General features: G+C 39.9%; 1 protein-coding gene across 1 annotated transcript in view; it reads left to right on the top strand.

Moving 5' to 3' along the window:
• sdk2b (sidekick cell adhesion molecule 2b) overlaps window positions 1-13,049 on the top strand; it is a 981,988-nt gene extending 968,939 nt beyond the window's left edge. The window contains exon 45 of the mRNA XM_078571006.1: window positions 7,265-13,049. Coding sequence (XP_078427132.1) covers window positions 7,265-7,645 — 381 coding nt within the window. The 3' untranslated portion in view covers window positions 7,646-13,049. The remainder of the gene's footprint in view (window positions 1-7,264) is intronic.
• Window positions 13,050-14,473: the final 1,424 nt, after the last annotated feature.

Below are 14,473 nucleotides of genomic sequence, written 5' to 3'. Positions count from 1 at the left end.
GCGGGTTTGGTAGGTGTTGTTGAAGGAGCTTTGGCGGGTTGCTGCAGCACATCTTGTATGTAATACACACTGCTGCCACTGTGAAGTAGTGGTAGAGGAAGTGAATGTGCAAGGTAGTGGATGGGTGCCAGTCAAGTGGGTTTCTTCAAGCAGGTGTCGAGTTCTCGAGTGTTGTTGGAGCTGCACTCATCCAGGCAAGTGGAGAGTATTGCATCACATTCCTGACTTGCGCTTTGTAAATGTTAGACAGGTTTTGGAGAGTCATGAGGTGAGTTACCTGCCATAGAATTCCCAGCCTCTGACCTGTTCTTGTAGCCATAGTATTTATATGGTTGGTCCAGTTCAATTTCTGGTCAATGGTAAACCCCAGGATGCTGATGGTGGGGGATTCAGTGATGGTACTGTCATTGAATGTTATGGGGAGATGGTTAGATTTTCTCTTGTTGGAGGTGGTTAATGCTTGGCACTTTTGTCACGCAAATGTTACTTACCGCTTATCAGTGCAAGCCTAAATGTTGTCCAGGTCTTGCTGCATATAAACTCGGACTGTATCAGTATTTGAGGAGTCATGAATGGTACTGAACAATCAGTAATCAGCAGTGAACATCCCCACTTCTGACCTTATGGTGAAGGGAAGATCATAGATGGAGCAGCTGACAATGATTGGATCTATGACATTACCCTGAGGAGCTCCTAAAGGGATATCCTGGGGCTGAGATAATTCATCTCCACAACCATCTTCCTTTGTGCTGGGTATGACTCCAACCAGTGGAGAATTTTCCCACTGACTTCCATTGACTTCAAATTTGCTTGAGTTGCTTTATGTCAAACTCAGTCAAATGCTGCCTTGATGTCAAGGGCAGTCATTCCTGCTTCAGCTCTTAAGTTCAGCTCTTTTGTCCAAGTTTGGACTAAGGCTGTAACATGTTCAGGAGTCGAGTGGCCCTGGCTGAACCCAAACTGAGCATCGGTGAGTAAGTTATTGCTGTGTAAGTGCCACTTGATAGTACTGTCGATGATGCCTTCCATCCATGTGCTTATGATCAAGAGTAGACTGATAAGGCAGTAATTGGCCAGAGTGGATTTGTCTTGCTTTTTGTCATGTCATATACCACTATATTATGAACTTTCAGTCAATGCTTTAAAATTTTTTAACACAAAAAGACTTCTAAAATGGCCACTGCAAACCATGTGACCTTTGGCATTTTGAGCTCGAGACAGTCTTGAACCTCAAGCATTAAATCTGGATATTCACAGCCATCTGGGAAATTCACACACTCCTTTATTTAAGGGTGGGCCATTGACAAAAGAACAGTAGCATTACGGCTGGCTCTCTTTCTGATTCACCATGGAGAAAAGAAACATTGAAACTCAATATGTGTTAGATGAATGTGAATGGATCCCATCAACCTTCCATTGTAATATGATGGTCCCTCAGCAAACTAGACTGGGTGAATTTCAAGGTGTCAAATGACAACACAGGATGTGTAATCAACACACCACCCCTTATTGGAAAAAGGACTTTGAACTTGTTCAAGTCATATTGTGAGGAACCCATTTTGTTGTTTGCTTTTAAAATAACAGCAGAAAGCTGTTCTGCAGACAGAGTTCCATCAGAAAACCATCGAACCAGTTCTGAGTCACCTAAACAGCCAAGGTAATAAACAGCAATACCTTGCATGTGGGAGAAGGACTCCCCGACCTGTTTCAACTTTGAGTTCACCCGAGAACCAACCTCCTGGAAATTTTACTACAGGAGGCCTTGTAGCTTACTGAGAATCCTCTGCTTTATAAGATCTTCATTTTAACTAAAGCATCACTCATCTAAGAAACTGCAGGTCTGCCACAAAAGAGGCTGAGACAATCATAAATTCTAATTGTATTGTTTTAACTTCATCCATATCTAATCTTTCTGTGTGATTGTGTGTGTGTATGTGTGTGTGGTGAGTGATACATCGTGTCGTAAACATCGTCCAGCTTTATGTTTTAGAAACTCACAAAAAGCTTGCTGCTGGGACAATCACTCTGAGGGTAAGAAAACACGGACCTTTTACATACAACAAAAGGGGAATACTGTCCATAACAATAAACAGGACATACCTGGGCAATTTTCCACATTGTTGGACAGATGCCTTTGTTGTACTTGTACTAGAACAACCTGGCTAAGGGTGCAGCTAGTTCTGAAGCATAAATATTCAGTACTACTGCTGGGATGTTGAGAGGGCCCATAGCCTTTATTGCACCTGGTGCCTTTAGCTGTTTCTTGATATCACGTGGAGTGAATAGAATTTGCTGAAGATTGGCATCTATGATGCTAGGGTCCTCAGGAGGAGTTCCAGATGGATCACCCACTTGGCACTTCTGGCTGAGGACAGTTGCAAATGGTTCAGCCTTGTCTTTTGCACTGATGTGCTTGGCTCCTCTATCATTGAGGATGGGGATATTTGTGAAGCCTCCTCCTCCAGTGAGTTGTTTAATTGTCCACCACCATTCACGACTGGATGTGGCAGGATTGCAGAGCTTAGATCTGATCCGTTGGTTGTGGAATCACTTAGCTCTGTCTATCATTTGCTGCTTATACTGTTTGGCATGCAAGTAGTCCTGTGCTGAAGCTTCACCAGGTTGACACCTCATTTTTAGCTATGCCGGGTGCTGCTCCTGGCATGCCCTCCTGAAATTTTCATTGAACCAGGGTTGATCCCCTGGCTTGATGGTAATGGTGGAATGGGGGATATGCCAGGCCACGAGGTTACAGATTGTGATTGTATACAATTCTGCTGCTGATGGCCCACAATGACTCATGGTTGCCCACTCTTGAGTTGCAAGATCTGTTTGAAATCTATTCCATTTAGTGTGGTGGTAGTGCCACACAACACGACGGAGGGTATCCTCAATGTGAAGACTGGGCTTTATCTCCATAAGGACTGTGCGGTATCCTACCGATACTGTCACAAACAGATGCTTCTGCGGCAGGCAGGTTGGCAAGGATGAGGTCAAGTATGTTTTTCTCCCTTGTTGGCTCCCTCACCACCTGCCACAGACCCAGTCCAGCAGCTATGTCCTTTAGGACTCAGCCAGCTCAGTCTGTAGTGGTACTACTGACCCACTCTTGGTGATAGACATTGAAGTGCCCCAGCCAGAGTACATTCTGTGCCCTTGCCACCCTCAGTGCTTCCTCCAAGTGGTGTTCAACATGGAGGAGTACTGATTCATCAGCTGAGAGAGGGCGGTATCAGCAGGAGGTTTCCTTGCCCATGTTTGACCTGATGCCATGAGACTTCATGGGATCCAGAGTCGATATTGAGGACTCCCAAGGCAACTCCCTTCCGACTGTATACCACTGTGCCGCCACTCTGCTGGGTCTACCCTGCCGGTGGGACAGGACATACCCAGGGATGGTGATGGTGGTGTCTGGGACATTGTCTGTAAGGTGTGATTCTGTGAGTATGACTATGTCAGGCTGTTGTTTGAATAGTCTGTGAGACAGCGCTCCCAAATTTGGCATGAGCCCCCAGATGTTAGTAGGGAGGACTTTGCAGGGTCGACAGAACTAAGGGCTGAAGCTATGTCTGTCTGTGACCCTGAACAAAAGGGGCTATTTGGCAGTATCGAAGAAATTGGCACCTTGGTATCTCTGAAGAGACTCAAATGATCCCCCTGTGGGCTGCAGAGACCAAGTTCAAAGGGAGCTCTACAAAGGCCATCTGCTTTCAGAACCCAAGCTGGCTAACCAGAGTCTACTAGTCTGCTAGGACAAGAGCCCTGCAACCTTCCTCAATTCTTAATGGCTGGGATATTTAATAATCTCAGGGACCCAGATAAGGAATGTACACCCTTTGTCAAAGGTGGTGTGGAGGGATGGGTGTCATGTGACATGAACCTCTAGCTGGGAGAACCCGTTGTACTGTCTTGCTGTACTACAAAGCTCAGTCTGCCATTTTTCCAGCTACCAAGCAGCAGCATGGAAAAGGGACTCTGTCAAGGTTCAAATGCCTGGCCCCCATCTACACTGTTTCTACTAGACCTTCTGTACCATCACCTACAGGATTGACTCATCTTTGCATGCCTATCTCATCGTAGAAGTCAAGTCTACAGGAAAAGTGAATTATCCAGCATCAGTTCAGCCTGCCGACCTCTATGAAGGAATACATCGTTGGACTTTGATTCTGGACTCACATGGAACAATAATTCTTTTCTCTGTGGTCTTTGCCGTGTAAATCTTTCTTTCTCTATCCCTCTTTTACTGTTTGATTGAAAAGGAGGCCACGTTGCTACCCTCCTCCTGCATTTGAATGTGTGCAAATAAACTAACCCTCTGAATTCATTCTATCACAAGTGTGCTGTGGGGTTATTAATAGAAAGTGGATCACACCGAAACCGAGGGGTTGGGCAATACACCACCACTTGTAAAGGGGGAAGCAAATCAAAAACATCTTTCTGTTTATTGGCGGATGGTAAGAGAGAAATCGGGGCTGTTTAAATTAACTCCCCTCCTGTCTGTAACAGAACTTTAAGTGTTGGAAGAGCATCAGTGCGCGTGAGTGGCACATAGCCAGCCTGACTGACTTTCAGAAAAAGAGGTATAAACGGGGATGTAGGGAAAAGAGAAAAAGTTCCAATCAAGGTGGTCTCATTGGACAGGGTGCTGTAAAGTAACGGATTGCAGGATAATGCCTGCTGTTACCTACACAGTGAAAGAACCATAATTATCAGGCAATCAGGAAGGTACTAAACTTCCCCACAGAAACAGAAAGAAAGCCATTTTAGGTAGCTCTCCCAGATTTCTTAGCAACTAGCATTATGCAGTAGTTAATATCTTGACCGGATTAGCCTAATTTTTGTAAGTATACATTTGGGGAAATATACCCATGATGTGCTAACAATGGATGAGATTACAGAGAAAATTACACCTATCATTTGTAGGAGATCTAAAAGGAAATAATTAAAATCTGTTCTGCTATAATTCACGCAATTTAGCAATTCTATGCAGTTAAGAGAGCAAGTTAGGGTAGTTTAGACTAAGCCACAAAAGGTGCCAGTACTGTTATGTTAGCAGTTGGTAGGTGTTCCCCTGGAGCAGTGGAAAACAGTCGTGTTTATTTTATCAGTTTTCCGATCCCTGAGATTGAAACCTGAAGCTATCTTGTTGAAAGTCAGAGATTCTGTTGTACAACTGGATAATTGAGCACCTTTTGGCTGGGAAGGAGAGTGCACAGAAAGAAACGGCAAGGATATGAGGGAAGTCAGAAATAAGAAAACTAATGACTTCATCCTGTTCTCAAAAAGCCAACTTCAGTGGCATTGTAATGGGAAAAATTAAACTAATATTTTGTACAATCAGGTCAGATTTCTACTGTCCTTATTCAACAAAATAAACAGCTGCTTGGCATGAGGCAAGACATATGCTGCTTTTTGATTGTCCTGCTTAACTGCTCTATCACACCATACATTATTCATATATTCCATAGAATAATTTTGCTAGTATTCGCAAGAGGTTTATGAGAATTTATGAATGAATATTCACCAAATTGTGCACATGTCCATGCACATACTTTTATTTTCTTTTATAATCCAGCATTTTATAGTTTCCAAGTTTTAAAAAATTTTCATGATGTTGTTTGTCCTGCTTAAGTCCTGCTTTAAAAAACACAGTTTGTGGTAATTTCTTGATGCTGGTGTAAAGTTATAACTCCTGTCAACAATGTTATCGCCTGAATGTTTATAACAGGCTTGTTCCCACTTTTTAAATAGAAGCAAAAATCCCCTTAAAATAAGCAATATTAATGCTTTCATTAAAATAAATAGGTTGATGCCTCCATTAAAATAACAATATCAATAAAGAAGGTAAGAAAGTACTTGGTTTTATGTAGTACCTTTCACATACTCAGAATGTCCCAAAGCAGCCAACAAATTACTTCTGATGTATAATCAATACTGGTGGTAAGCAAATGTGGCAGCCAATTTATGCACAGCAATGTCCTATGCAGTGCATTGAGATAAATGACCGGTTACTCAGCTTTATGGTATTGGTTGAGATATAAATATTGGCCAGAACACCAGGAAAATTCATCTGTTCACTTTGAATGATGCCATGGGATCTACCTGAACATGCAGAAAGGGTCTCCGTTTAAGTCTCAACCAAAAGATGGCACCTCCAACAATGCAGCAGTCTCTCAAACTGCACTGTGTCAGCTGAGTTTGTGAGGTCATATCTTGCATTGTAGCTTGAAACCATGGCCTGACATAAAGGCAAGAGTGATACCATTGAGACATGAAAGCATTAATTTACACAAGTAATTTAATACTATTTTAATAAACATTTGTATGATAATATCCCCAATAGTAATTTCTACTCTGTATCTTAAAAGTTCATTGAAACAGTACCAAAATTGAAAAAACAGTTCTCCTGTAGACTTTTCTTTCCTTTTATAAATCTAACATGTTCACAATGTTCAAGCCAAGAAGAGGTGCAAAAGAGTGATCTGAATATCCAGGAAGCAGTGAAGAGCTGTCCCTATTGAAAAATACGTGCACGTGTGACTGTGTGTGTATGAATGCATGACGTGTGCTGCTGAACATTTCCATTGCCTGAAAGGTTGGAGCTAATTTTTGGAGGACATAAGCTACAGTACCAAGTTTATGAAATGCAGATGCCAACTGTGATTAAAAAGCGGAAAATCAGCTTTTGCTGAAACCTAGTCTGTTGCATGTTCTTCAGAAAAAATTCTGTGATGTTGAAGTCGCTGTAATAAAACATTTTTTAAAAGTATGAATTAGGAAATAAATTATGGTCAATTGCATTGACATGGTAGCTTTGAAGAAATTACAGAGATAGGGAAGGGTGAGACCATGCAGGGATTTGAAACTGAGGATGAGAATTTTAAAATCAAGACTTTGCTTGCAAGAGCCAGTGTAGGTCAACGTCAAAAAAATGCAGGAAACTCACTACAGTTTTTGAATATATGTGTGCTTATGGTGGGCAAGGTTTCCCACTACCAATGCACAGTCAAAATCTTACTGCTCTGAACTTTATGTAGAGAAAAGTACTTGTCAATAAGTTTCTTATTGTCATCAGTTATTGGTAATTTTTACATTTTTAAATGTCTTATTAATCTCTTTGCTCCTACAGATTTAAATGTAGCAATTTCTGACAAGAAACAACAAAGGTTCCTAAAATTGAATAGTGCTGTCACAAATGCTTTTTCACAGGCACAGTAAAAACTGTAATCATTAAACTTTTGACAATTATTTTTTTCTTCAACAGGGAAGTGATAGCGAATGTGAAGTTGATCAAAACAGACCGAAGACACATTCTTTTGTTAATCACTACATAAGTGATCCTACATATTACAACTCATGGAGACGGCAGCAGAAAGGCATCTCAAGAATTCAGGCCTACAGCTACACAGAGAGTGAATCAGGTGATCCAGGTCATAACCACCAACCTTCCACTAATTCAACCAGCAACATCCATGTTCCTCAGGCCACTCAGCAAGGCAGCCTCTACCGAGCTAAGCGGAGTCTTACACCCACACCCCAACATCCCTCCAGTAACACCAGCCAGTCGGGCACCCTGTATCGGCCTGCTAGCAGCCTTGCTCCAGGATCTAGAACCCCACTAGCAGGATTTTCTTCTTTTGTTTAAACACTGCTAAAAGGTGTTTCCTTCTTAGTTCTGAAGCGATATTGTGTGGAAGACAATCAGTGATCTGCTGCTTGCAAACTTGCACAGATTTTATTCATGGAAAAAACACAATTGAAAGGAAAAAAAATTACAAGACCATCCTGTGTAACATCCTGTCATGGTCTGAGGAGAAAGGTCTCTAGCAACTACAAAAGAAATGGAGGGGCAGACAGTTGCCACTTGGAACTAGACATGCTATCCCAATGGGTTTACATTCTGATCAGCTGAGAGGTGTATGAATCTTATGTATGTCTATACACATTGGGAGAAAAATATAACCTAATACCATAGTAGCCAATTGGTCAAGTCAAAAAATCTAGTGGCTGTTGTTAATTTCAACGTGCCCATTATATATAAACCAACAGGTTTACTTTAGTTGCTATCCTGGCTATTTGCAACTATTTTTATTGACTAGTTTTCATTTTATTACTGCTGCATGACTGCGACAGTGTGACTCCTCAATAAGCTTGTATAATTTATCTGTTATCAAATATATATTGATAAGTTTAACTTTTTTTATATTTTCTTCAGACAAATCTTCAGATTTATATCTGAAGCTTTGAAAAAGTCTGCCTTTCCTTTGTCTGTTAACTTGTGAGTTGTCATTCACAAAGACAAAAACTGTTTGCATGAATCACAAGACATTAATGGCCATGTCTCTGTAAAGTCACAGTCATGTGATGCAAGATTTTTTTTCTCAATGGGTTCTTACAAAATGCAAGCTTTCTCTCAAAAGTAAGGCAAGCTATCTGTTTTTGGGTTTAAAGTAGGAGAAATGGCAATGAGATATCGCATCAGTAGAAGTTAATGGGTGAAGATTGTCAATAGATTTTCTTGCACAGTATAACTGTTTCCGATGCAAAGATTTCACTATTCTAATGGCATGAATCAAGAACATTTGGTCTTAGCTAATGGACATTTTTTTCCCCCATTTCTTATGCCCCTAAATTTGATCATGCAGTGGTTGCAAAAAATAGTATCAAATGCAAATTAATTAATTACTGACAAATCTCTTACTATGTTCATAAATTCGAAAATAATTTAGGCATAAATTTGTCAAGTTCAGTAATCAGTCTCATACCATTACCACGTTTTTGGAAAGAGTCTTGTACAATTGTTTCTCCATTCAACTTGATTTCTTCTGCACGGAGATGTTGCTGCAGATGCAAAGAATGACATAGTAATGTCATGCGGGGCCATTGTCCTAGATGTGAAGAACAACAAAATAGCATTACATGAGGGCTTTGTCATTGCTATGAAGAACAAAATTTAGTTAAATTGGGACATTGTTCTAGCAATGAGCAACAAAATAGGAATAGTATGTGGGGATATTCTTGTGCCTGTAACAATGTCATAACTAAAGGAGTCACAGGCAGTCCCATTCTACTTTTCACAACTGCTCTTAGCAAATTTCGATTGAAAGCAAATTCATGCAACAAGAAAAACAGCTGAACTCTTGGGAAAAAACTAATTTTAATTTATACAGATTACTCTATGAACTTTCAAAAATTAATGTATTGTGGGCAGATGTCATTGTGACCTTCCACTACTCATGAAAAAAAATCAGTTTTACTTTCTCATTTTTTCCAATCTACAGACAGTTGTAAAAACATGATTCAGCACAGCAGTGATTTTAGTCTGACCATATTGGCTAGATAGCATAGTACTTCTTTTATCAGATAAGAAAGTCGGATGCCATATAAACTACCATTCACTTCCAAATTTACATTGAAGTTGATTTGTAATGTCAGAGGGATATATAATATCTTTAAATACCAACAGAGTGTTCTCTTGCATGGTATTTTGTGACTTGAGGGTGGATTATGGCCTTCAGGTCAGAGCATAGTCATTTGTATCAAATATTGATGTTTATTATTAAATGAAAATACAGGAAAATGGAATGATGGTTCTAATATGTCCTATAGAAAATATCTTGATGTGGTCCTGGCCCAAGGGGATCTTTTCTAAGCTCTGATGATTTTGGTTCTGTAAATTAATAACATAGGGATACAGCATACACTATACAAGTGGATGGCAGATCATATCAGTGCAGCATAAAAAGTATTTTCTGTTCCTGTTTGCAATATTACATAATGAAATAAATATATAAATTATGAAACTTACTTTGGGGACCACCTCTCTATCGTCAGTGACCCTCATCATTCCCCAAATTAAATGTCTACTTCAGATGTGAACCTGTATCAGGAAAAAATATCTCAAATCATTATTTAAAGGTTACACTAAATGTTACAGGAGTGTAAGCAATGTAATTACTGAGTTAGTGGTAGTGGATATTCCAGACTGAAGCAACAACTCCATCTGGATGAAAACAGAATAACGTTTTAAAAGTAATTGAGGTTTAATGGAGTCAATACAATAATATGTTTCTGTTTCTGAATAATTGATTCCTGGTAGTAATCAAGAATTTACAACATAGAGTTAAAGGGATGCTATGTAATCTGGGTAAAATAACATAGCAGCTTTTAACTTCAATGTTAAGCCTTTCAAGATGCTTGAGGATTACGGTTTTTTTTGTCAGATTAACTTTTTGAAGTTATCATGACAATTGTCATGACTTTGCGAGGATGCAACAAAATATTTAGGTACAGAAATACATATTTTTGCTTACATACTTATAGCCAGACACAGATACATATATTTATCATTTTTATTTCATAATTATCACAAAAATGACTTGCAATGACAGTTGTGTTTTTAATCAAAAAACTTAGGTCAGGGCCAAGATCCACCATGCAAGAATACACAAAGGTTGAAAAGAATAGGGAAAGATAAATTAAGAGATTATAATATGGTAATGCCAAGCTTGGTTTTTAAAAACAAATAGATTTGCAGGAGTAAGATAGGCTGAGGAAAGTAAGATGTTCCACGAGTTTGAGATACTGGGTAGACTGTGTTAAATTGAGCAGGAGACAGTGGAATGAGTCCTTAAACAAACAATGGCCTGGATTTTGTGGTCAGCAGCAAAGGACTAACTCTCAGTCCTGACCATTACAGCTGCCCACAGACTAACTGTAGCTTTTGAGTGGTAATTCAGTTGCTCAAGGTCATTTTCAACACACTGCTCTCTACAGGACATAAGCGGCTGTGTGTCTCTTCAACCAATCACATTGAAGAATCCTCACTGAGCCATGCAGCACCTAAACCAGGAAATATATTATTAGAATATTTAATCCAATATAAAATCATACCTAGAGAACAAAATAAAGTGAGGGAAAGAAATATGGGTTTAGAGAAAGATAAGAGACAGAAAGAAAATGTTAAAAAGTTTTTTTTAAATTTCCAACAATAATTAAAATCTGAAAGATTGAGATTCCACATTTCTAAAAGTTAATTTCAGAGAGGTTGGTTGGCAGTAATTAAGGTTTATCACACGACTAAAAACTCACTTCACCTGAATGCTCAAACCCTAACTTTTTCTGGTGTATTTAGTAGATAGCCAGTAGGTAAGTACACCAAATTCATTCTGTTTCATTTATTTCAATGTTGAATCTCTCAGCAAAATACAGGTGTAGCGAAGTTTGTAGAAGCGGAGGGTACTCAGACAGCAACTTCCTTATTTCTGTGTTTAACCATGCATATGCGGATGACAAAAGTTGCCATCTGACTTACTCTTTTACAACAATTAGAATTGTTAGCCTCGTCATTAAACTTAATACAAAATATGGGCAATTGTATCATTCAAATTCTAATGTGTAATGCACAGGAAAAAATGTGCCTGAACTTAAGGTGTTCCCGTTAGATGCAAGCTATAAACAGTTCTGACTTTGAATATGATACTAAAGATTTAATCTGATCATTTTGCTTGTTACACTACCCTTTTGCAGTGAGCAAAACTTCTCCAACATGAGCTCTCAACTCAGAATCTATCACAATTGATAGTGTGCGAAATATAGCATACTTTTTAATACAAATTACTTAATGGGTAAAATATAGTTTATGTACTGGGGGATGCTTCCAGTTTAAAGAAAAATTGCCAATCAGAGGCAGTCTAGCTGTTGTACTTCATGATCACTATAGCTTTGGTTGGGATCTGAACTATGCCAGTTCAGTTGCCTCCCTGATCAGCATTTTGTTAGTTTTGATGTCACTGTACAGGAATTGCAGTAGAGCTATTCAATACTGAGCAATGCAGCAACTTTTTGCAGAAAAAAAGCCCCAAATGGAATGAAAATAATGATGATATGATTATAATAATTACTATTATAATCATAATCCATACAGACAAGAAATACTGAGTCTCTGCTGAGTTAGTTGATTTCAAATGGAGCATTACAACTGGCCTCAATGTTCCAAGGCCTGAAACAGAAAAATCAAGCAGCTTTACTGCTACTAATCCTTAATCTGTTACCCCAACTGGAAAATGTATATATTTAGATGATTTTGATGGCCTATATGATTGAATAGTTGTTGACACACTCTCAATAGAGCTATTTTACAATTTTTAAAAATACCTAGATTGATAGAAAAAAACTCTTTAAGGTACTCATATTTAAGGTATTCCTTTTGTTCCTTCTCATTAAAATGGGTATTTCAGTCATTAAATTGTGATACAACATATTGGGCTGGATTTTTATGGAGTTGGGCAGACTCTGTGGAGGGGTGAAAATAATGGCTGAGACCCAATTCTAGTATTCCAACCCCACTCCTGCGGTTTCTGATTTTCAGGAGTGCCTTTTAAGGGTGTGGCTGGTCCGGGCCCTGAGCCTGCATCCTGTACTCCCAACCTGGCTGGCTCTGTTGTGGGAATAGGCATGTCCTAGTCCTCCACAATTTTCATGGAGTCAGGCCAGCTTTTCAAAGAGTCATGGTTCATGGCACCTCAGAGGTGTCCTGAACCATAGTGTACATTGACGAAACCTTTTGAAAGGTAAGTTCAAAAGATCTGCCCCATGCCCCCCATGCCAAGGTATGTCCCCAACCCACCCCCTATGGTTACTCATGCCTCCATGTCAAGATATGCCCCCATGCCAAGATATGCCCCCCACTCACCTTCTATGGCCCCTCATGCCCCCATGCCAAGGTTTGCCCCTCACCCAGCCCCTATGGTGCCTCATATCCCCATGCCAATCTATGGCACTTCCATGCCCATTCACCACAGTACACTATCACTAACTTACAATAGGGTTTGTAAATCAAAGGTTAAAAAAGTCATTCATTGATAACTTTTCACTTTCTCAAAAAAACCTTCTTAAACAGGCCAATAAAAGTGTCAATCATCCAGACCCTTTAAAGTATCAACAGGTGAAACTGCAGGCAATTGAAACCTCTTTATCTTGTGTAAATAAGCATTGTGAAATTGACAAAAGAGATCAGAGAGCCAGAGCTGTCAATCAAGCAATGTTTTCCTGGGACTCAGGTGTTTCAGTAATGGATGTCTGGGCTGTCAGCTATGAATGCATAATGAAAACAAAAAGCTAAAAGCTACTGCGGATGCTGGAAATCCAAAACAAAAACAGAATTACCTGGAAAAACTCAGCAGGTCTGGCAGCATCGGCGGAGAAGAAATCAGTTAACGTTTAAACGTTAACTGAATGCATAATGAAGCTTGGCTGAAAGCCCAGCTCTGGCTCTTTGATCTCTTTTCAATCATGTTTGTTGACACGAGATAAAGAGGTTTCTGTCATGATAGCATGATAACTTGAGAATTAGATACTATATGGTACTCAGTAAGATTCTGCTACACATGAGGTCACCTGACTGGGGGGCGTGGTTGAAGGTCACATCGTATGTGTTAGGGAGTTAGCCAGCATGTCAGATTAAATGATGCTGTTCTTGCAGTTAGATCTGTGACTTCAAGTGTTGTTCTTTCAGCCTGAGATGTGACATTTGCGACAAGGATAAATACAGAGATGTTTAGGATTGTGTCATGGCATTTGCTGGAGCTGATATGTCTGCAGTCTGAGGAATTGAGCCATTTGATCTGATGGGTGATGCCAGTACTGTCAGCACATAATGGGAAGTGTGGCTGGAGGTGTTTGAAGCATATGTTGATGGTCATGGTCTGGTTTTGGATAGGACAAAGGTGATGCAGAAAGCAGTGAAGGGCCTTATTGTTGTTCAATGCGGTTGCTTCAGTGAGGGAGACTTTTAAGATGTTGTCTCACACAGGAGAAAAGGCATATTATGAACGTGCAGTGAAAACTTTGACGGGCCATTATGTGGCGATGCCACATTCCAAAGGCACGTTTTCCATCCGATGAGTCAGAAAGAGGGAGAAACAATAGCCCAATTTGTGACCCGTTTGAGGCAGGTGTTGGATGGCTGCAATTATGTTGTGATGGATCTGAATAACCAGATAATGGATCAGGTAGTTCAATATTGCAAGCCGATAAGTTGAGGCGTAAGCTGCTGGAAAGAGGAGGTGATTGAACACTGGATGTCACTTTGAAAATAGCAGCTGCATTGGAAACAGCAGATGAACAATTTCAAAGCATGAAACTTGGTCACACCTCTGCTGTTGGCTCAATAAAAATTGAGGTTAACTGAGTGGCACCTTGGAGTCCAGGTATGTGTAAATGTAAACAGTAAAAGTCTGAGAGAGAATGTTTCAGATGTGGCAACTCGGGCACAATGGAAACGATGCCTGCTGCCCTGCCAAGGGAAAAATATGCAGAAAATGTGGGGGCAAAAATCATTTTGTGAAGAAGTGCAGAAACAAAGCTGAATAGAGAGGGAAGCCTGGCAAACCATGTAAAGGAAAGAGAGATGAAAATTGCGACTAGAGAGACAGGTTGAAGAAGACACAGGGAGTGACAACACAAATAGCAA

This window comes from Cetorhinus maximus, chromosome 24, assembly GCF_964194155.1.
Source record: "Cetorhinus maximus chromosome 24, sCetMax3.hap1.1, whole genome shotgun sequence".
NCBI lineage: Eukaryota > Metazoa > Chordata > Chondrichthyes > Lamniformes > Cetorhinidae > Cetorhinus > Cetorhinus maximus.
This window is presented reverse-complemented; position numbering and strand designations above follow the sequence as displayed.